Source organism: Lagopus leucura, unplaced genomic scaffold, assembly GCF_019238085.1.
Source record: "Lagopus leucura isolate 7727_CA_CO unplaced genomic scaffold, USGS_WTPT01 Super-Scaffold_73, whole genome shotgun sequence".
Classification (NCBI taxonomy): Eukaryota; Metazoa; Chordata; class Aves; order Galliformes; family Phasianidae; genus Lagopus; species Lagopus leucura.
In genome coordinates, this window is record NW_024962252.1 from 58815528 (window position 1) to 58840666 (window position 25139).

Consider the following 25139-nt stretch of genomic DNA (forward strand, 5'->3'; position numbering starts at 1 on the left):
TACCTACGGTTGTATGAGTTGCTTTAACTCATTTGACAGGGAGAGAGAGGATGCAATTTGTCTTTTCTCTTTTAGATAATATACCTCAGTATGAGAAGAACCAAGTCTTAGAGCGCCCTGTTATATTAACAATAAAGAGAAATCAGATAATTTGCCAGATACTGACACCTGACATTATGTAACTCCCATAATAGGTGCTTCAGAAGCAGTAATTCTGATCCTAAGTCACTGGGCCAAGCTGTTTTTGAATCCAAGGATTAAATATCCAAATAAGTTAGAATATGAATTACCTACACAACATTCTTTCTTCAAAAATTAAACATTCAACCTAAGCAAATCATATTGGCTCCAAATATACAGAATGTGAAGAGACCGTTATCCCAGTAAGGGAATTTATCCTGACTTAAGTGTGATGTCTAAGATAGGTGGGATAAATCATCCTGAATAAATGTTTTAGTTGAAGCTCAGAATACTAACTTAAGCTAGATACCTAGCACTTACAGAGCTGTCACCGGAAGATTAATTCCTCTGTTCATTCAAAATATTTCACATTATCTATTACTCAGTTATTAGAGTGTGCACCCTATTTAGTGATGCACTCACCAAGTGAAAAGTGTTCTGCATATTAAAAGTATGAAAAATATTGCAAATTATTTTTAGGACAAACTTCTGAAAAAATGTAATATATGGAAAATTTGACTGAACTGCCATTCATAGCACCCGATTTCAATTCCTGTCAGCAGCACAGCCTTCCTGTGGTTTTCACGTAAGTCACTTAATCTATGCTTCCCCATTGGTTCCCCATTTGTAAGGAGGTAGAGTGATACTTGCTGATTTCACTGTAGTGTTGAGAGGCAAAATCCATTAATAGTTATGAGGACATCAAATACTACGGTAATAAGAGGCATAGCATTACACAGAAATCACCAGTTTTCTACTGCTGCTAGAAGTCAGCTTTTGAGCAAAGCATGCAAGGCATTAGAAATATGCCTTAAAAATATAGGTAAGTATATAATTGCCAGATTTACCACAGAATCATGTATTTCAATATGTAGTTGGAAAAATAAGTTTATAAAATATGATTTACTCCAAACATTTAGTGCTAAGACAGATAAAGGTACATAAACAAGGTACTTAAAAAAGATAATTTTATATATATATATATATTTATAAATATATATTAATATATATAATATATATATAATAATAATTATATATATATATATATATATATATATATATATATATATATATAAAAATTTCTTATTTATTTATTTATTTTTTCTGTGAAAACAACATTCTGCCATGGACTTTCCCCTTGGTTTGCTAATTGTCCCAGCCAACCCAAATCTATACCTTACACTGAATAAAATTTTGAGTAGAAAATTCCCAGCTCTACTTCTGGTATTTTAACCACATCATAAAGATCTTTCATGCATGTTTTGCTCAAAAAGAGTTGCCAGGGCCTTTAGAAATGATTTTCATCAATGATTATAAATTATATTATGACATGGACACAGAAATTGGATAACAGTAACCATTTATTCCCTGCTCCCCACTTTGCAGATTGGGATGATATCCCTGGAGAGTTTGAATTGCACCAGGTTTTCAACCAGAGGAAATTCAATCACTTAATATTGTAAATCAGTGATAATATAATTGAAATCACTGGCCTGATAGAAGAATGAAACAGGGTCAACTATACATTGCTCTACCTTAAGGTTCACTGAGATTTAGATATTAAGACAAACCTGAAACGCACCTGGATGCACAAAACCCTTGTGAAATAAACTTTGTGAATATAGTGCTTTCTTGCTATGTTATGTAACTTGCCAGCTATGCTTCAATATGCCTTGTGCTATGTATTTTAACTCACTTTTAAAATTTCTCTTTATTTTCCTTTTTTTTTTTTTTTTTCCCTTAAGCCTAAAAGGATCTTCTCAGTAGCAGCTTCACAGAGAACTCAGGACAAAAGTTAAACAGGTAGATATAAAGCCAAAATTTCTAATCTCTACAAGATAATTTAATTACTTGCTTTTTTTTTTATCTGCGTGCAATGGTCTCAGAGGAAAGAAAATCTACTTTCTGGAGTCAAATTCTTTTTACTGCTCACATAAATCAAATAACCATCTGTGTGTTTCAAAATTAGATTGTAGGGCCTATTAGTCCATAATGTAGACTAAGCATTTTATTTATATGTATTATACACATACAAAAATAAAATAAAATTAGTTACATAATGCAATTATGTAACTTAAAGTATAAAACCCTTACCACACATTGGAATAGCAAAAGCACTTATGAAAAAGGCAGCATACAAATGACTTTAAAAATAGATTAAAAAAGACTGATTGTGATTGTTGTCCATCATTCTGTGGTTCATTGGACTACCTTTAGTTTATTTTTCCTGAGTTACTGTGCTCCACTGCCTGGATAGAATGGGAAGATCAAGTTCAAAGCATCAGCTTTTTACTCCCTCGGGATCACTGAGCACCATAGAGGAGAACAGAAAGAGAATCATCTTACACAGGGCTGCAGTTTGAATGACTTTGGGAAAGTGCGTAAGACAGTCTCAAGAAAATACTTCATAAGCAACCCATGACTAGACCAATACCATACAGTTTATGTACAAAATAAAACTAGGACAGAGAAAGGGGAAATAAATTTCTGAAAGACTGGAGGGCACAGGATGGTAGAAAGCACAAGAGCACAGGGTAAGGAGTATGAAAATAATAATTATGAAAAAATACTACGAAGACAGAACATTGGAGAAGCATGTATTGGAAGTCAAACTGAACACACAAGACGCAATACGATACAGGGAAGAAAGCTGACTAAGCACATTGTATGGTTTGACACCATATTAACAAACTAGTGAAAGTTATATTATTTTACAGCAGGTATTTATGGAATCAGTGTGAATAGACTGAATGCTGGAAATCAACATTCGATTCCTCCAGACCCTTGTCAGCATTCCTTTGTTCCCTACGAATGGCAAACCTCAAGGCTCATAACTTATGCTTTTATAAATTGCATAACTGAGATTCACTGAAGTAGAGAATGGCTCAAAGGAACTGCACTTCTCAGGATGCAAGAGTCAGTGTATGCATATTCCATGAGAGTAGATCAAGTTCACCTAAGGGATATAAGAATTCTAACTTGTTACACCTGCCTGAGACCCTGAACACTGTAGTTCAAATATTTCCTCTGCATTCAATAAAAGCTTGGGTGGAAGAGAATTTTTTTTTTTAGAAGGATTTTTTCATTGATAGGCTCTATACAGAAATAACAATGGAAAATGACACTTTTGTTTGATTTTGATAAGACAAGAAAATAACAGTTTTGATCACAAGTACTTTTCTCCCTTCTTTCTCCCTCATTTTTTATTTCTCTCACTACTCTAGTGCACAGGCAACCAGGAGAAAAAGAGTAAGAAAGGAATGCTCTGTCTGTGACAAGAACACAAAGAGTACAAAGTTCTTTAATCCAGAAGCAACAAAGTTGAGGAACTCACATGGATGTCAGTTACTTCAGGAAGAAGAGTGTTAGGAGACATGCAAAAAGACAAAAAAATACAAATGTCCTGTAATGTATTAAAAAACCCCGAACTCTAGTAAATATTGCAAGCAAAAAAAAATAAATAAATAAATAAATAAAAAAAATCACTGCCACACATATGTATTTCACAATCCTTATGAAATCCAAATTCATGTTATATGATTTCTGTTCATATTGTACTCTTTTCACACTAGATTTCCATGTCTTCTAAAGTTACATCTCATATGAAGAAGAGCACAACCCCACATCACCTTTGAAAAGCATGGGAATGTGCACCTGCTGATTTTCAAAACAGAGTACTCTTTGCAAAAGCTTCCCCCAGCTCATAAGGAATGAGTGTCTCCATTCAGGCTGTGTCTGATTTCAGGGATATAAACACCCACGACATTTGTAAAGAAAAAGTGAGCAGTGCTACAAGCTGCAGTACTAGCTGATAGAAGAGATCTGTTAAAATTGATCATTCCCCTGTCAAAATATCAAGAAACTGGCCAATACATTCTGCAAAGTTGTCAGAGCAGATGATATAGTAGAGAAATGTAGCTATACATTACTTTGCAGCTTCTTTTCCTGCCACTAGGATGTGATCGGCTTCATCTGTTCTGTGACCTGTTGGGGGCACTCAGGTATAGCAGCAGACTGCTCTTATTTGTTTTCCCTTCCAGCCTTCAGATGTTGCTGCTATTTTATTCATGAATCACAATATTCCATTTAAACAATTAAACAAGATTTTTGTATCACTTTGGGGAGAAGAGGGAAATTTCTCAGAGAGTCATTAGGGAGACTCTCTAACAGTTCACTGCAAGTCATCTTGCTATGTTTGTATATCATAGTGTTGAGGCCTGAATTAAAGTGTTCTCTGCTGTTTCTGGCACTGGCTTTTTGAATTACCAGCCGTACAGTGTATTTGGACACAGCCCATATTTACTGCATCTTTAACATGTATTTGCAAGCAGCTTGTATGATCATGACTTGTAGAATCATTTATGTTTACTTGGAGACAGCCAGCCTGACAGGGCAAATGGTTGCTGCAGGAAACTGTAACTTTCTTATATTGTGCTCTTTCTCAATAGCTCACCAGTTAATAAATCTTTCATCCCATTCCTGAATATCTCTCAAGGTACCTATGAAATGAAGCAGTTAGACAGCAGGTTGGACTGCATCCACTATGCTAGGGGAAAATGATGGATTACGGATAGCGACACTGAACTGCAAGAAAATGCTCAACAGAACTAAGGCCAGTTAGGTGGCTTCAGGTTTTACCCTTCATGGAACTGCACATCCAGGAGACTCTCTGTGCCTTGTGCGAGCTTTTGTGCACTGGGACTGTCTGTGAAAAGGAGATCCAAAACAACTCAATCAAAGCTGCTTTCTGAACTTTTTCCTGCATCTCTTCCATTCATGTAATGTATCAGGAAACCAGCAACCAGAAAAAGAATAATGATCCAAAACATGAATAAGCCTTTTTATTTTCTCCAGTCTAGAAGAGGCTTATCTTTGGAGACGTTTCTAGGTCATAGACTCTGGCACCTTCTCAAAGTGTCCATTACTGAATGGGGTAGCAATTTGTTGCTAAATGTATTTATGTTGCATTTTAAATCAATTACTCTGGAAGCCAGTTATATCTGGTAAATTAGATATCCACAATTCATATGATGTACCAGAGGAGATTATACTCGTCTATTTCACCATATAGACTCTTTCCATAAAATCTACAAACAATTCCCTGTTTAAAAGTTTGAATTGGAGACCTTGATGTCTCCAATTAAATGTTAAAAGACAGAGTTTCTAGCAAGAATGAATTTCCTATACCACACATTTTCTTGAGGGAACAGGAGATGTGGGAGATTTACATGTCAAAGAGACTAATGAGAATTTAGACTATTTGGAGAACAATTTTATTATTATAGAACTTTTAGCAAATATTAATCAGTAACTCCTCACACTTCAAGTAAAATATAAAGTATTTATTTCTGAGCATTTTCATTCAGTGCTTATGTTTAGATAAAGAAACAGTTTATTTGGATAGACAGATGGGTAGGTAGGCACATTTCCTAGTGGACTGATCATTAAAGTGGCTCAACAACTTTACCTCTCACCGACATTAAAAAAAATATATATAAACTCACTATTTGCTGGAAAAAAATATGCAGTGAAGAAATGTTAGAGATCATTGTTTTCTGTTAGAAACAGATTATTGATTTTGACTGAAATTTTGTTGATAAAAGTAAGAGACTTGATGAAGCAGGCTTCTCTAAGACATTTGTTCTAGTGCTGCATGGCATTTTGATTAAGTATCTAGAGTAATGCAAAATTAATATGCCATATATTAAGAGGATTAAAATTTAGCTATCTGGCAGGTCTGAAATATAATTGTAAATAGGTAATCATCATTAGGCAGATATATTTCCAAAAAGATTCTGAAGGTATTGATTCCTCGACTTATGTCATCTAAAATTTTTATCAATGACTTGGAAGAAAACCAAGGAATACAGAACAGCAGTGAAAAAGTTTGCAATAATTTCAGAAGAGGAGTAATGAACAAGTGAATCCATGCTACAGGGCTGTCAGAGCTGTTGGTCAGGTGAGTTTAATCAAACAGCTTTTCAGCTATTTTTCTACGGAGAACCAGCATAGGACACAATCTCACATTCTAGAAATCTCTAGAAGGGAAATTATGCTCCTTATTGGGCAGCCACTACTTTAACTGGAACCAGCAAGTAGCTACACTGGAAATGCCTGTGTAAAACTAAAAAGTTCCATCATTCTGTCTGAAATATTTGTCAGTCTGGCTGCCTTTTGCTGTGAAAGCAAATTGTTGAGATCTGTTTTAGGGGTATGATAACTCTTTCTGAGTCACATTCATACATTTGAATGTTGGTTTGGTTTTCTTTTTGTATGTTCACTTATTGCCTTTTGATAGAAAAAAGTGAACTGAAAATATAAAATATTTGGACACTGAGAAATGGCAGTTACTCAAAGTAGGAAAGGTGCTGGTGCTGGTAGAGTAGTGGAGAGAAAAGAGACTGGCAATTTTTATCTTCCATTGCTGAAAGGTATAATAGGATTTAATGTTTTTAAGAGATTTGTAAACAAATAATGGATGTTTTTCTCAGCAATGTACTCCCATTTAAACAAGAATTAATTCAAGAAATTCATGTAATGTGGATTCTAAAGGAGATCAGAAAAGATTATCACAATAGTCCATTCTGCTTTTATAATCTGGCCTTAAATACATAAGCATTTTAAAAATAAATCATGTTTCGACATGTAGCAGTAACCTGCCTCTGTTACTCCTTGACTGTTGCTTGGATTTGAAGAAAAGATTTGTTGATTGATAATGCTGAAATTCTAATTAGTCTAAATAAAACAGTGTTATAATTAATTATGAATTTTCTATCTAGTATGCATGAAAACAGAAAAAAAAACTCCTTTAAAAAAGTAAATACAAAACTAAAATATGAGAGGTCATTAGAAATTTTTTTTTCTCCTGAAATTCCTTCCTCTCTTCATTTAGATGCATTTTAGGCTTTTTTTTTTTTTTTTTTTTTTTTTTTTTAAACATTCTTTTTGCACCTACTTTTCCTTAACTATCAAAGAGCATGCTGATTTCAAACAAGAGCTACTGTGGTCATCACTAGATTCAAGACAACAAAGCTTTTATAGATACACAACATAATTGCAATATTCTTCACGCCTTTGTGGGTTCAGGGAATATTTCAAATAGCACAGCAATGTTCACTACTTCACAAAGCACTTATTAAGACTGTAACGATAATCATTGTACCTGAATAACCTGTTAGTGCAGCCAGTTTAAAAGAAAGACAAATCTTCACAGGTCTGATCCATTTTGTAATGGATCTTTCTAGCTGCGTATTTTTACACTCCTAATGCTTGCTAACAAAAGTTTTTCATCCAATCAAGTGTAGTCACTACAAATAAGAGCAATTTCATTATGAAAATCAGTAAAAATACCTCAAATATTCTGAGTGGCAAAAATATAGTATTTGCTTGATTAGCAAAACTTTATTCATTAAAATTCTCCACTCTCTTCAAGACTTTTCTTATCATTGGCAAAAAATAATTTTCTTTTAAGGTTCCTCATGGTTTACATAACATCTCACTTCTGACAGTCATGTATAACATTATCTAGTTCAATACTGAAAAGATGTAAAGGTAGGAGAGTGGAATAAAGAAAGAAAGATTACATTGGTAAGTCTTCAGTCTGACATCTCCTAACATCAGATTTGCAGTCTTAACTCTTTAAGCCTTCATCTTGATGCCTACCACTTCTGCTTCTAAAAAGCAAACAGAAAAAAAAAACCAACAAACCCACAACAGAAAGTTCACCAACTAAATTCTATTGCTCTGTCAGTGGTTGCTACCAAGGCTGGGATGTACTACTCAGACCACTACCAGTGGAATTATCTATCTGTGTCTGGCTTGAGACCTCTCACTCCTACTCACAGTCTTTTCATTTAGCTGTTTTCTGCTTTGCGTTCATATCTCTATCTTTCCTCCTAGCCCACTTATTTGCACCACTTGACATCTCATTACATACAGATTTATATACTTCCTTTACTTACTAGTCTCTTCCAGCAAGTTTCTGTGCTTGGTCCCTTCCAGTTCTTGGTCCCAGTTCCTTGTCCGATCCTAATCCCTGCCACTCTTGACTAACCAGCTCCACATCCCTCCAGTAACCTCAAGCTTCATCTTGCTCTACTCTCCATTGGTCAGCTGGTTCTCAGCAGTCTCTCAGCCCCATCAATCCCAGTCTTTATTTCTTCTATTTCTTCTTTCTGAACTTTCGGTCTCACTAGACTTTTGTTTCTAGTCTCTCTTCTGGCCTACCCTGTTTTCTGTCTTTTTTTCCATTTTTGTCAGACAAATCCTGGCACACTGCTCTTACTGCTTTCTTCTTGCTAAGAAACTTAGTCCCTGAGGACTTACATGCTTGATTTTCTATAACATCTGAAGTGAGGGACTGGTGGAAGAAAATTGAAAGTCTGGAAAATGTACCAGCAGTCCTAACTGTAAGAAAAATATGCCTGTAGGATAGTGAAAAGGAAAGGTGAAAGAACAGGGTGTTCTAGTCAATATAATATGATCTAACAGCTAAGTTATCAGACTTTGAATTAACATTTCAGGACATGTTCCTGCCTTTGTCATAGACTTCATATAACCTCCTGTAAGACTCTTGGGGCTATGTTCCTTAATGGAAGCAGACGTTCTGAGGTACAACACACCAATGCTGAGCTTTCAGGCAACTGGTCCCTAAGTACATATAGCAACTCTATGGTAGGCAGTTGGGCTTCATAACAGTACAGTAGGAAAGATACTTGAGACACTGACAACTTGAATTTCAGAAGCACTGAGTTATCTGACAATTCAACTTGCCTCTCAATGTTTAAGGCTATTTTCTCAATATCTCCATACATCGATTTCATTGCTAACAAAACATTAACTGTGACCATCTTGTGACTGTGGTAAAGCATACCTCCCATGCTTTTGTAAGATCTCTGTATAGAAACAGCTTTGTCAGTGGAAAACGCAGCTATAATTATGAATAAGAAACATTCTTCTAAAAGACTCCGTAGGCTAAAAATAAGAGATGGATAATACAAAACAGTTGTAAATCTCAGTCCCTTAGTCAGATTGTTTGTCTATCTGCTGTTTTAGAGAGCCTGTTTACTGCTGTAGTCTAAAGCTGAAAAGCTGTGGCATATAGCAGATGTACCAATTAATAACCTGTCAAGGCTGATGGATAGAATAAAAAAAAAAATTGCACATATATATCCTGTGTGCATTTTCCCCCATATTTCAGGTCATTGGGGGTCAGGAGACACACTCTGCTTCTCTGGAAAGAGGCAAAACTGTCTCATTAGTGTCTATCTTTCATGACATTAAGATGTTAACTTTGAGATTCTTACTCACCTGTTCTTCTCCCAGAATCCTGAAGTGATGAACTTCTTTAATCAAGGAGCCTGGACAGCCAGCTGTCAGAAAGAAACAAATACAGCCACTTAAGAACTCCCTGCCAGTGCAGTTTCAGCAATAAGATACATACACACAGAGAGGATAGAATATACAGATTATGTTGGATTTAGAAGATTAGAAAGATAAGCCATGGTTCTGTGGGCAACAGAATGCTGAAAACCGTCTATCAAATAATCCCTCCACATTTCAGAGCATGCTACCAAGAACACGTAGAAAGGTTATATTCTGTATATTTTAGCCCTTTCCCCAAAGGACAAGAAACAAAAAGCAAGATGAAAAGGGCAGCACCATCTGCCAGATACTACCAGCCTCTTAGTGTAACCCAAGAGGTTGGTTAAAAGCAGCTCTTACATCAGAACCTTGGAGCTGCCCAAAGCTGCATTCTGATTCAAGTACCATGTTTGGACTCAGCTCTGAGTGTTATAAAGGCTTTCCCTGATTCCCTGAAGGATAGTCTCTGCAGGTACCACAGATCACTTCAGTTTTGGCTGTTCCAGACACGAACGCATATATGTACTTGTCACCCACAAGTGTGATACGCAAATCAACTACACAGGCAGGAGAGAGATTTGCCAGAATTCTGTAATCAGTTTAAACATTTTTTACATCTGTATCAGCCAGTAAGAAGCAATACATCTTGCTACACGACATGCACCTTACTGATCTGTTCAGACTGTCATTACCTGCCTGGTGATGAAACTCAAGCATGCTTAACACTCTTGTGCACTACTAGTTTGGTAAGGGATAAAAATGCAGACTGTGAAAGCAATCTGGGTTTTATTCTGCTTACTATAAATTGAAGCATCTGCTTGTGAACAGAGAAAATTCCTTAAAAGGAATTAAAAGCAGAATATGGGAGGAACTAAAATTTTTATCAACCTGTTTTTCTGCTGATGCAAGTGCGAACAGCTACCTCTCACACTTAATGACTGCTATTAAAAAGATGTAAATGAATTTGGAGACAGTTGTCAGGAAATCTCCATCAGCACCATGGCTTCACTCAAAGGCAATGAGGCATGGCCTTCGCTCACAACTCCTGCTGGCATGGCTGTGCTAGGAATACAAAGGGTATTGCCTTTATACTTGCAAGCGCATAACTAAAAAAAGCAAAAAACCCTATTTTGGACACATTTGTAACAGTATGAGTATTTCAGTGGTTTAACTTCTTCTACATAGGGAGCTGATTTAAATGATATTCTAAACACTTCTTGCTGGAAATGGTTCTACTTTCATTCAGAGAAGGTACATACGGAAAATGCAACATCAACATAACTCCATCACTGAACCCTTTAAAAGGCAGTCAAGAGTTAAGCATATTGTAAGAATTTTCTGTTACTTGCTTATCTCTCACTAAATATTACTTTCTTCCCATTTAATGAAACCCAAGATATCCTTATCCTTTCCACCCATCTCCGTCCCCTCACAGAAGGATATGCATATATTTGAATGTGCAAGTTTAGCTCAGAGTGATTTGTTATTAGTAGGTTTTTATTCTCATTTTCTATGACCGCAGTCCCTGTGTGGTCAGATAAAAAAATCACTGCCTAAAATAAAGTTCCTCTTTCTCACCCTCAAGATCCTACGTAATTATTGCTTTTTTTTTTTTTCATATATATTTTTTTCTGAAAATATCTGCATTGATTGTACACTTCTATAGGAATTTCTAACTGTTGCAGACAACTGATTTTATATAATGCCGCATGATAATCTTTCTCAGATGATAACTTTTCAACAGCTGAACTGCTTTATAGTTGTCTCTGCTTCTTTCAGCCTTCTCAGATTCTTCTACAAATCTTCTTCCACTCTTATCCTTCCCAATTTGTAATCCCACCCTTAAGATGGGAAAGTTCCCCTTTTCTTGCCTACCAAAGATTTTTTCTCTACTCCTTGAAATCATATTTCGCAAATGCCTGCTTCTCCGAGAAGTCCATTCCATTTTGCTCTCTTCATGCATGATTTATATAGTTGCCTACAGATGAACTGTTTACCTGTATCCTCTTTTTCTCCATTTATTTCTCTTATAAACACTTGGAACTAAGGACATTTACAAAAAAATTGTTAAATGTATATGAGCACTATACATATGTTTTTTATTGTTACTGGTTGGCTACTGACACATTCTCTTCCCAACAGAATACTTTCCATAGCCTAATTTTCAGATTTGTCCAATCCAGTCTCCAATCTTTTCTTAGTCCAGACTTCTACTGGATCTCATAAGATGATTACATAAGTCACTACCAAAGAAGGGAAATGACTTAAAAATCATGTCACAGTTGGCAAGATGGACTTCAGCAGCAATCAGTTCAGAAATGCCAAATGTGTGTGATACTGAATTATACTGAAAGACATTAAAAGTTTGCTGTCTTTTTAGAAACTCACATTGCAGAAGTAATTGGAAGAAAAAATAATTTGAGGAAAAAATGGAAATAATGAAGATGCATGGAAAATAATAGAAGAAATAAGATAAAAACATCTTTCCTTTTGGATATTTCTGGATATATTTCTGGTATTTCCTATTTCTTGCCTGGGTGGCCCAGAAGGCAAATGGCATCCTGGCTTGTACCAGAAATAGTGTTGCTAGCAGGAGTGGGGAAGCAATTGTCCCTCTGTACTCAGCACTGGTGAGGCCATACCTCGAGTATTGTGTTCAATTTTGGCTCCCTCCCTGCAAGACATCAAGGTCCTGAAGCATGTTCAGAGAAGGGCAGCGAAGCTGGTGAGGGGTCTGGAACACAGGTCTATAAGGAGTGGCTGAGGGAACTGGGATTGTTCAGTCTGGAGAAAATAAGGCACAGGGGAGACCTTACTGCTCTCTATAACTACCTGAAGTGAGTTTGTGGTGAGCTGGGGGTCAGCCTCTTCTCTCGTGTAACTAGTGAAAGGAGTAGATGGAATGGCCCCAAGTTGTGCCAGGAGAAGTTCAGGCTTGACATTAGGAAATACATGGAAACACTACTTTTCTGAAAGAGTGGTCAGACGCTGGAATGGGCTGCCCAGAGAGGTGGTAGAGTCACCGACTCTGGAGGAGTTCAGGAACACTGTGTTGAGGGACATGGTTTATTAAGAACTATTGGTGATAGGCAGATGGTTGGACTGGGTAATCTTTTCTTTTCCAATCTTGGTGATTCTGTGATTCTACTTAAGTTTTTTTCTGTTCTATAGGCAGACCTTTGTAAAATAACCCATTTTCATCAAAGATCTGGGAGATTTGAAGAAGTCTTGAGTTATGTTAAGTTCCTGCACTAGAGAGAAAGGCTACAGGAAAATAACCATTCCATAAATTAAAAGAGTTTAAAAAATACCTATTTTAATGAAGACCATTAGGAAATACTTTTCATCACACCCACAGAAACAACCATACATTTGTTGATTTTTACATGTAGATGCAAACATACATGGGAACTTCAAAATTATTACAAGTTAAGCATCGTACCCACTGGGCTCACTGGCAAATTGCATTTGAAGGCTTACAAGAAAAATGCATTTTCTCTTTCTGATTTGTAACCTGTACTTGCTATGTGAAATAAACAATCTGTACTTCAAAGGTTTCTGCTGTTTTGTATAGGATGCTTTGAGTATTAAATTACACATCCTCCATAGGATAGAAACCCTTACATTCAATATTCTAAACAATTAATCAAAAACTTTCACTTCCTTTCTCCCAATTATTACTTGAAAAACACACAGATATACAGGAAATCTCTACACATACAAGCAAAAATATAGACAAAAACAGAAAGAAGAAAATACAGAAAAAAACCAGCAACAATTAAACACGAGCGTTAAAAGCAAATGATCCATAGGCATGAACAATTGCCTTTAATCAGAAGCCAAAACTCATGATTGAGGACATCTGCTGACTGATAAAATGACAGCTAAAGGGCTTATTAATTCCCTCTTTCAAGTGACATTCAAGCCTCTATGTTTCATACGTTCTTGGCTACAAGGGCTGTTACAGGCTTTTGCCTGCTACAGAGGCAGAGCAAGATACAAGAAATATAATACTGATGCAGATCTTTAGGTTTTATTTATACCACTTTTTCCTGTGACATAACTGACCTCAAAGGGATAAGGCTCATTATGTTAATGTTATGGTTTAAGGATGAGCCTGAATCTAAGCAGGAAACTAAGTCACAAAAGTGATACCCAGTTCAAAGCCCTAGTAGCTTTATAAACCCATTGCAAGCAACTTCTTTCCTTTTATTTAAGCTTTTATTCATTGCTTAAAGATTATTACTTTTTCTAAGTGTTCTATCAGATACCAGACTATTTGTTTTAACCATTTTATTGTTGCTTGAATCCCACACTGCATTATTATTTCACTCCAAATGGTGCTTACAACTGTACATTTACAATTTACATTGTGGTATTCTCTTCATAAGGACACAAAGACATTTTTAATCCATTCCTATAAGGGAATGTACATTTGTGAGAAAAGTAAAACCCAAAAAATAGCAGAATTTAAGAAGGCCAGTTTCATGTCTCCTAACAGCACAAATCCCTTGATTTGAATAGCTCTGAACATACATTTTCAAATTGTAATTAAACTGTGATTCCAACTACCACCAATTTAATTACCCAGTTCTTCACATATATATATATATTTTCTCTCAGAACTAGCTTCTGGCTTTGTTTTTACTTAAAATTATCACTTTGTATGGTTTATGTTCTCCGTCGAGAAGGCAAAGGAAAACTTAAATCAGTGTTCTTTACAGAGAGAATGGTAAGGTGCTGGAACAGGCTGCCCAGAGAGGCTGTGGATGCTCTGTCCCTGGAGGTGTTCAAACCAGGTTGGATGAGGCCCTCGGCAACCTGGTCTAGTATCAGATCTGGAGGTTGGTAGCCCTGATTGTGGCAGTGGGAACTTGATGATCCTTAGGGTCCCTTCCAACCCAAGCCATTCTGTGATTCTGTCATATACTAGCAATATAAAAACAATAAAATGACAGCAGTTTCATATACAGTTGGGAGAGCCAACGTATGCACCAGTGGCACAGGATACCACCAGCCCTGTTTGTCCCACCCACCCCCAGGCCCAGGTCCCCATGTCAGCCCAGGGCCACCTGCTCCAAACCCCCCATGAGGCCACAGCAGAGCAATGCTCCAGTTCCCCAAGAGACCAGGTCTTGGCCTCAGGGGGATGCCTAGTGCCCTGCCCCTAGTAGGATGGGGGTAGGGGATGAGCTGCTGGCCCTGCTCTGATGGACTGCTGGACAGCTTCAGCACTTCACTGGCCTTTGAAGCAAGAGATTCTAAACTATAAACTCCCAAGAAAAGAAACAGGTGATCTTCATAAAACTGAAGAGAATGTTGATGATAAACGTACTACTTTTCATCTCTAGGGGTGAACATTCTCCTCAGACCCAATGTCTTCAGTATCTGTTGATCACAGGCAGATACACTCCTCTTTTACAACTGCACCCTACATCTTAACCTCAATCATAGATCTGTAGTGCTATTTCCCTCTTTGCTTGTGAAGTTTCATCTTTCCTGAAACCATACAGTTGGGTGAGATTCAATTCTTGGAATTTAAACATCTAAATATTAGTTATCCAAGGTCCATTTATTCATTGCACACTTCCTTTATAGTCAATAAAAGGAAGAATACGCTTTCAAAGGGTAACTCTCTGTGTATGAGATAGACACAAAGGAGATGTCCATTTCCCCCCATTGATTGTGGAGTCTTAAGATGATTAGGTTTCATACAACTAACTTTTGGATTTCTATGGTTGGATGGGTTGGTTCTGCACAACAGTCCCTAACCAAATAATTTCTGCACATGCACTGGGCATGTAAGTTTTCCACAATAGTTAGCTCCTGCACTAAGCTGAGCACTTGTATTATGAACACAGCATAACTCAATTTTTCCTATTTAAATTTTATGTCTGTGCCAAAAGTTGTTAATTCTGAAAAGTGCATAGCCTTTTTTTTCAGTTCTGAATGTAACTGTGTAAGCACATCTATCAATGTCCTTCAAAGGATGTCTTTCCACAGCACTAATTGCTAAACCAAGCTAGCAACTGAAAAATGCTTCAAATACATGAGAATAACCATGTGGTTAGAAAATTAAAGGATGTGTGCCTTTTTTTTTTTTTTCTGATTGCACTGAATCATATTTGATGATCACAAATAAGAACAATATTTCACATTCAAAAAAGTATACATTCTAAATATTCAGCAAAACAGTACTTGAAGGGCAGTGCTTGCACCATAGTAGTGATGAGTCCTGTAGTTGACTATGTGTGTAGGAAAGTAGCAAAGGAAGTATGCAGCTCTGAGGTGCCTGTTACAAAGGGTCCCTTTCCAGGGCACAGCCAGCTCCTATGTGAGCCCACAAACAAACTTCAACTGCTAGGCACAGTACAGCACAGCCAGTTCTGCTCAATAAGAGGGCAGCAGAACAACAAAAAGAGCCCAGCTCCCCATTTTGTGTGATAGTAACAGGAATGGTAACTGAGTAACACAAAGAGGGAGTCAGAGGAGACTTAAACTCAGAACAAGACTCAGCAGGTTTGAAATCCCACAATTAGCATGCATTTGTTTGATCTGTCATTTTCTCAGTTTCTTCCAACCTGTTCAACTAATTGGAATACTGGTGTAAAAAATAAGCCTTTATACTGTCAGAGTCTGTTCCAGAGAAAAGCAATCCCATGCTGGTGACAGTACTGTCACTCTCATGGGAACAGACAACAATTTCAAAGCAAGATGTCTGTTCACTGCATTTTTATTAATTAAATGTTTGGATGTTGCAGGTGACCTTTTCTCATCTTTGAAGTTATGTGAACATGAAGAAACACAAAGCCAAAGAGATTGTCTGGAATGCACAATTTTTTTTACTGAAAATTGTGCAGAATATCAACTACGTAGTTTACGGAACATAAGTACATAAGCCATATGTTTGGAATATTGTTTGTACTTATGTACTGTGAAAAGTATGGAAATGTCTTCCCATTGATTCTTCAAATTTGTACCATTATTTTCAAATTTTTTCCAAATTTTCTTTACAATCTTAATGAACAATATCTTTGTAAATAGTAAGTTACTGACTTTATTTCTCTTTGAAGTGTTACCCAGATAATTTTTGAATGTAACCAAGCTTAAAGCTTCATTACCTTCTAGACTTACACTGTTTCCTTGTACTATGTTTTGTATAAGAAAGGTTTAATTTTTAAAGAAATAAAAGTGACAGAACCATTCTGTGAATAATTTTGCATGTCAAGCCCCAAGCCTTAAAAATGCAGATCTTAAAATGCACAAATTTCATGTGGGCACACAACTTTATCTGTAAGATGAATTGGTGCTAACCACCATTAATGGTAAAACTGCAAGTCTGACTCAGAACTCTCTCATGAAATCAGCTTGCAAACACTAGGTTTACTTACTGATTTCATTTATTAATAAAATATCTTATTTGTTTACTTTCTGAAATCTCAGTGGTGATTATGTGTTTGAGTAAACTAAATTCTCAGACCCGTTAACTCACAGAATCACAGAATCACAGAATCACAGAATCACCCGGGTTGGAAGGGACCCCAAGGATCATGTAGTTCCAACCCCCCTGCCTAGCAGGGCCACCAAACATACACATTCAGATCAGGTTGCCCAGGACCCCGTCCAACCTGGCCTTAAACACGTCCAAGGACGGGGCATCCACAACCTCCCTGGGCAGCCCGTTCCAGGGCCTAACCACTCTCCTAGTAAAGAACTTCCCCCTAACATCCAACCTAAATCTTCCCTCCTTCAACTTAAAACCATTTCCCCTAGTCCTGCTGTTATCAGCCCTTCTGAACAGTTTACTCCCCTCCTGGGTGTAGGTTCCCTTCAGGTATTGATAGGCTGCAATGAGGTCACCCCGCAGCCTTCTCTTCTCCAGGCTGAACAAGCCCAACTCCCTCAGCCTGTCCTCATAGGGGAGGTGCTCCAGCCCCCTGATCATCTTAGTCGCCCTCCTCTGGACCCTTTCCAAAATCTCAATGTCTTTCTTGTACTGAGGGCTCCACACCTGGACACAGTACTCCAGATGGGGCCTCACAAGAGCCGAGTAGAGAGGGACGATCACCTCCCTGTCTCTGCTGGCCACCCCTCTCCTGATGGAGCCCAGGATCCCATTTGCCTTTCGAGCTGCCAGAGCGCACTGCTGGCTCATATTCAGTCTCTCGTCCATCAGGACCCCCAGGTCCTTCTCTGCCGAGCTGCTCTCAAGGACCGCTCCTCCCAGCCTGTACAGGTGCCTGGGGTTCTTCCGGCCCAAATGCAAAACCTTGCACTTTGCCGTGTTGAACCTCATCAGGTTCACCCGAGCCCAGCCCTCCAGCCTGTCGAGGTCCCTCTGAATGGCATCCCTTCCTTCCACCATATCAACCGCACCACTCAGCTTGGTGTCGTCAGCAAACTTGCTGAGGGTGCACTCAATTCCCTCATCGATGTCATTAATAAAGATGTTAAAGAGCACCGGTCCCAAGACAGACCCTTGGGGGACACCACTTGTTACCGGCCTCCACCTGGACATAGAGCCATTGACCACCACCCTCTGTCTGCGGCCTTTCAACCAATTGCTTATCCATCGGGTCGTCCACCCATCAAATCCACTTCCCTCCAATTTGGAGATGAGGATGTGGTGGGGGACCATGTCAAAGGCCTTGCTCAGGTCCAGGTAAATGACATCGGTCACATTTCTTCCAATATCTATTTTGATGGTCTATTATGATTGAGAGAGGTTCAGGCAGAATATTTCACCAAGAAAGAAAAGGAAATGATGTTTAGTTCAATGGATGCATGGGTTGTTTCCTACTTATCTATAGGTAACAGAACTTTTCTCAGGAATCTGCTTTAGCTATAGATATGTGTCAAAGAGACCTGGTGATCTTTAAGGTCTTTTACAACCTGAGCAATTCTATGATTCTTGCAAGCATTTTGCCTGTTGGGCATACTAGAACACCTGATTATTGTTTTTTTGTTTGTTTGTTTTATTTTTGTAAATATGGTACTGACTACAGAGTTTAATCTGGAGACAACCTTTTGGTACCTACATATCTGATACTATCCACCAGTTGGTGTAGGAAATAACATATTCAGTAAAATTGGAAACTAAAAAGTCACATAGGGTTCTTTGATTGTACAAATCATTTGGCAACATCTGTTACCAGATGATATTTTTCCAGATAAGCAGAAAGTAAAGTAAAAGAAATGTGAATCTGAAATGAATTAGTGTTTAAATAATAAAGATTCTTAATGGAAAAAAAAAAAAAAAAAAAAAAAAAGATATAAAAGGAGACATTTTCAGAAGTAATGAGTATGGACTTTGGTCCTTCCGAAGTCAACAGGTATGATTTTAGTCTGCAAAGCTCAGCTCTGCCACTGTTTGATGTTAAAACAGAGGGCAAAACAATCAAAAAAACGAAATTCTGGCATCTGGCTTACATCTCCACAGGTCAACATGGTTCAGGTCTTTCCTATAGCTCTTCTGAAGTCTCTAGATACAGAGTTCTTCAGTTCAAGCAAACTAGCTTAGGTACAAATAAGTAAATATTGCTTGCATGTGTTCACTCTAACAAGAAGATGGGTTTATATATGAAATGTAATATTTTGTTTAAAAGACTGTATGCCAATAAAGACACAATAAAGATCAAGTGCCCTTTTTGCATAGAATAATCTACAATAAGAAGTCTGCTTGCTTCTTTATGTAGGTGCTGTTAAAATTCAGAATTAAATAGCCTTTTGCCCTTATTAATAGGTCTGCCAAACAGTATTATCATTTTCTTTTGTCTTGACAGACTTCCAATAGCTGAATTCAGCAAAAACAAACAAACAAAAAAACAGCCTATACATTATTTTGCCACCAAAAAGGCTACTAAAGCTAATATTAGGAAAAGTTTCATAAAAGCTTGATTTCCAGGGCAGAATTTCTGACAGTTACCAGAGATTTTAGTTCCCCAGCTGAACATGTTTGTTTTATCTGTGTCTTACCTTCAAAATCCTCTAGCGACACAAAAAGTATTTTTGCTCTTTTGAAGCACTAGTGCAAAAAATCTGCAAAAGGACTGCAACAGAGATGGGACAGGATCACATAAATTTGACTATCGGTGGCAAATAGAGCATCTCAGATGCTTTAGAGAAAAATCTGTTGGCCTGGCTGTCTCACACTGCACACAGCTCTGGCCTTCATTGTGAATCTACTGGTTTTTAATGACGCTTTAAAGCCAAATGATCCAAAGTAATGAACCATGTTAGCAATTTCCTCCTAGAGTCTTTCCTTAAATCTTTACAACAGAAAATATCAGTAGGAATATTGACCTGCCATTTCAGTTTAGAACTTGTTTACTTGCTTGCTTTTTGCATAAGACGACACATGAAGAAGCCATGCTTGCTCATAACAGCATTCCAAACCTGAACTGTAAAGAGCTGCACAATGCCAGCATGCCAGCACTGTTATTTTTGCCAGTTTTCTATATGCTGCACCACTATAAGATGAACTGTTAAAAGAATCTGTCTCAGGAAGGGGATTTTCTAAAATGAAATTCAGTGTTGCCCAATAGTCAAAGACTTCATGGCAACCATGCCATAGTGCAAACTTATTTGACTAATAGTCTACCATCTGGTTGTTCAATACTCCAATTTAAATTATAGGTGTAAATTCACCCATGCAGTTGTCAGTGAAGACAGTGAATACTGAACTACTGCAACAAAATGAAATCCATGCTATACTGTCTACCACTAATGAGAATTGAACAAGGACATTTACTGCTCAAATGCAGCAGCTTGAAGAGCAGAAATAAGGAGACTTCCTTCTTTCAGCACAAATACTGACATGTCAAATTTAAGTAGCTTTTACAGAAAAATAATTTCTTTTTTTAAAGCTCCTTAATTAGCAAAAGTTAATCCTACAATTACTATAACATCAAAGAGTCAGAAAATCACCAAGTCTGAGACTTCTAAGACAACCCTGGTGGTATTTTTTTCAGTTGAGATACAGCAGACTTGCTCTAAACTTCCTCTGAAAGGCATATTACCTTCTGCCATGTGAAACTTGGTCATGGAAATCTTATTGCAGGGATCTGGGCTGAAAGGAAGTCTTCACTCTCAGTATAGTACGTTCTTTGAATTGAGCTCAATCAGCTCAATTCATGAAAGGCTTTCTCATCTTTTATTCAAAAAGTAGTTTAAATCTCCAAAGCAAACTGTTCTCTCAAATTCCCACCTTCATACTAGCACTGGCCTTTGATGATGATCAGTCCTTTTGAGAAGGCAAGTGAGAGGTCAGGAGCTTTCAGCATGTGTTAGAGACTACATAAGAGGAGATTGTCTTCTCAGGGAAAACCCAACTTTTCCTGATTAAAAGTCAACACGAGGCAAGAAAAACCCTAAACCCACAACCTGTAGAAGAATTTCATTTGTCAGCTACTGATGGGCAAGTTCTGAAGAGACTTATTTCTGAATGCTAGAATTAAAAAGGTGCAATGTAGAAATCACTAGAAGATTTCTACGTTGAAATTAAACCAAAGTTCACACTGGCATTTTGCAGATGACAGCTTGAAATTGAAGTATATTGTAAAGCTCTAGTGCTGAGAATCAAATTTAGATAATATTTTTTCTTTTCTCCCTTAAAACATGAATTAAGAAAACTCTTTTCCTCTAATTTTGATATTCAGAAATAGAACAGCATCAGCAATTCACACTGCAGTACATTTCTCTCTCACTCATGTAATACCAAGTGAGTTACTATGCAGGCTATGTAATGCAGAATACCCATTGTACAATCAAAAAAGATGTGGTCAGATGCCAGAAAACAAACACACTCCTTAATTGCAAAATAGTGCTAAATTATACTAAAATGCATTTTTTTAAAGGTCATTTTTCATCCACAGTAAAGGAAAATCAATATGCCAAGTATAAAATATATCTGAAAAAAATAAAAAGATGTACACGTGCAGGTCTCATTCTCTTACTCCTATACATGCATAAGCATGCAGAAAATTACTACCGGAGAAAAGAGAATGGCAAACAATATTCAGTGACCCATAAACAATGCTTTTTCTTGCTACTTCTAGAATCCTTTTTTTTTTTTTTTTTTTTCTCCAGGGATATGATGTCATTCTGTACAAAAAGTACACTAAAAATACTATACCTTTGGTTTGTGCAACATTTGTAAGACTGTTTCACTGAGAGCTTAGAGAATTATTTAAATTGCTACATAAATGACTCCGACTACATGGCAAGCCTAGGCTACTCTAAAAATAAATGTTCATGGACAATAAATCCATCCAACCAAAAAATAATTTAAAAACAGCCACGGAATATATTATGTCTCACAGAATAGAACAGACATCTCTGGACGAATGGCTAGGATTTTCTCTCTTTCACTGTGTTTTCATGACAGAAAATAATTTCAAAAATATTTAAGAATGAGCTAATTGCCAAAGAGTAACCTGCAGTCTAGTAATGGAATTGCTATCTAATTCTAATATATTTCTTTCTCCCTTGCACTAGCAATATATGCATGCACTATCGTTCTCTGTGATGGAACATGGCAAAGTTCCACTTCTGAAATGAGGACAGTTTTGCATTTACCTTAATCAGATCAAATTAGGGCAGGTGGTAACCCTGCAGGCAACATAATTATGAAAAATGCCTGTGTTCAAGACAAACCGTCCTTCTAGTCTTGAGGTCTAAAAGGACATCATAGTACAATCTTTTAACATTTTGCTGGCAGGCGGGTGTATACAGCTCTCATTTTATCTCTGCAGATACAGAAAAATTCATACACTTTTCAATATTTACTCTAACATAAGAGGAAAAGGGATCCTGTAAGTGCAAAAGCTGATGTGGGATACAATCTAAAGTTAAATACAGAAAAAAAGTCATTCTCTAGTCAGGTCTAATTCCAATAACATTTTGTGAGACAGGCTAATCCTGCATTACAAACAGTCATTCGTGTTTCTGCTATAAAAAACCTGACAGGCAGGCATAAATACAGGAGTTCATGCTGTCTGCTCGTCTAACAAAAAAGAATCGGAACGACCTGAGAGCTTCCCCAAAGATACAGAGCTAAGGTTTTTTCCTGATTTTATATTGATATACTGGCTCTATTCCTGGACAGACCAATAGCTGGCAAAACACATTTGAAATAAGCTGAAAATTTAATGCAAAATTCTATTTTACATTAAAGGGATAATTCAGCCAGGTTCATTTAGTATATTACTCCTCTGAAGACACCCCAAGCACTACAATAACAAATGTTATATCAAAGATGCACTCAGCGACAAATGCAGTATGAGTCTCTGCAAGGCAATTTTTCAGTACGTCAGAATTACAATATCATCCCATGGAAACAAATTAAGCAGCACAACCTCGGCTGTTGGGACCACTTTATTAGGGTGAAAATAAACATAACACTTTAACACCCGGCACTCTTTCTGCAACACTTCAAAAATAACACTGAGAATAACAAAACAAATCCTAATCATTTTTACTGTACAGCTAAAAGTCCAGTCAACCGTGCCCTTCCTTTATCAAGTGGGATAAATGTTTTAATAAAAGGATAAAACTGGTACACTAATACCAGTGAAGGAATACAGAACAATTTCCACCTGGTAGAAGAACTTGTATTTTTAAATATCCACAAATTTCTGCAAAATAATGAGAAATATGCTATTCTGGCTAGTCATTGTGCTGATGCATGGATTGACTTCATTTTATCCCTCTCGTTAGGAGGAAACACAATCCTTGCTATGTGCTTTCTGCCACCTGGATGCTGCCATGATGGCTAGGTCACCTCATGATCTTGCAACAGCTCAGGGAAGGCTGCTGCTCTTGCACTATGGCCATTAGTCCCCAAGGCTGTTAAAATTCATCTCCAGCTCAAGAGTGGCACTGGGCTTGGAACACAGAGGAGGACAGACACTGTGCTGTGCACAGGGAAGCAGAAAACCCCCATAGCTCAGCATTATGCCATCACAGACTCATTGGTACGCTGCAGTGAATTAGCGCAAGCAATTTCATGAGATTAAGCTAGCAATTTAGTACAGAACAGCTGCTGCTCTACACTGAAGGATACTCCTAGTCTTTACTTACATGGCCACAAATAACTTCTGAGTTAATCCAGAGCAACAGCACACATCTTTCATCTTTACCACCTTAAGCAGAGAGAGATATGTTATGCCTTGTAATTAGGTGGTCTTGTCTGACTTTTTCTTAAACTCGCAACAGTTCCCTTATCACAAAAGTCCAATATATCCTTATTGAATTAGACACTCTATTAGGTACTATTTCTTCTAATCTACGAATTACTCAGCCCATATCTGGAGCATGCACATTTTTTCCCTCTGCTACTTCTTTTTTTTTTTCTCCTGTATTCTTTCAATGGCACAGCATCTCTAAGTCATAAACATAAAATCAGAATAGACAAGTGGAGGATTTCCAGTTTCATCAATTGCAGATATGAAACCCAACTGCAGACTGCTTTTTGGGGGGGTGTCTTCTTCTTCCCCTTGAGTACAGGTAAGACCGTACCATTCATTCCTAATTAGGAACCAAATTATTTTGGAAATGTGTATTTAGTGTGATTCTAGAGTCACATAGCTTGGTGCTATGAATGTAGATATAGACACCAGAAATCAGCACTGGGACATCTCTGACCTTGACACTGACACTGAAGCAGGCTGATGAACCAAGTCAGAACTTGCATCTCCCCGGGAATCCCCCTTTTCTCTTGCCTCCGCACTGCCTCCCCATCCACTAGCAGCAGAAAGACACAGGTGTGAATATCCTGTTTTACTCCACTTTTGCAAATCAGAAAAATCAGGTTATTGAAACTACCCATAAGGTTCAGACTTCTTTCTCTGATCATTAAAATGCTCACTTGACTTTGCTGCATTTCAGTATATCATTGACTTGCAGTTATAAAAAATAACAATGCTAGGTCTCACCACCTGTACACTTACCTTTTGACATTGTGTTAACTACTTTTTCTGTAGAGTACTTCTGAGCAGTCATTTATATGTTAAGTACTGAACTCTGTATCACTTCTGCCTTTCAACATTATATTGCTTGCTATGTATTTTCTACTTGTGTCTGTTATGTCATGGATCAGAAATTCATTCCTTCTCAAAGGTGCTGGGCTCCAGAATACCATCATGCATGAAATTTTAAAGAGAGACATTTTTTCTGACTGAGAATGATTGGGCATACAGCTATAAAAATATGCATAAAAGCTAAAAGCCCTTAGAATTATTTGGAGGGGAAACAAAACATCTCTTAACTGTTAAATCACCTGGAAATTCTTCATACTGTAACAATTCCTGTAGGATTTACTTTCTATTGTAGCTCAGTTCCTGTCTGCTTCAGCAAGAAAGATTGTCACTTATGATAAACGATTCTCTATGGCAGGATTTAGACTCAAGCTACAGAAAACTATATTTAATAAGATTATCTGATCCTTTTTTAAGGATCAATAATTTATTTATAGGCAGGCCTCAAAGGTTAATTTCTAGTGCTTTTGTCACTGAGCTATCCAGCACCAAAATGACTTGCAGGAGACAAATAATCAGAACTGGCTAATCCGCACCAGCTTGTTTTAAAAAACTGTCAGA

At 37.3% G+C, this 25139-nt stretch overlaps 1 protein-coding gene across 1 annotated transcript in view; it reads right to left on the reverse strand.

Annotated features, from left to right (window-relative positions):
• PRKN (parkin RBR E3 ubiquitin protein ligase) overlaps positions 1-25139 on the reverse strand; it is a 678907-nt gene that overhangs the window by 114280 nt on the left and 539488 nt on the right. Inside the window, exon 8 of the mRNA XM_042894398.1 lies at positions 9490-9551. Coding sequence (XP_042750332.1) covers positions 9490-9551 — 62 coding nt within the window. The remainder of the gene's footprint in view (positions 1-9489; positions 9552-25139) is intronic.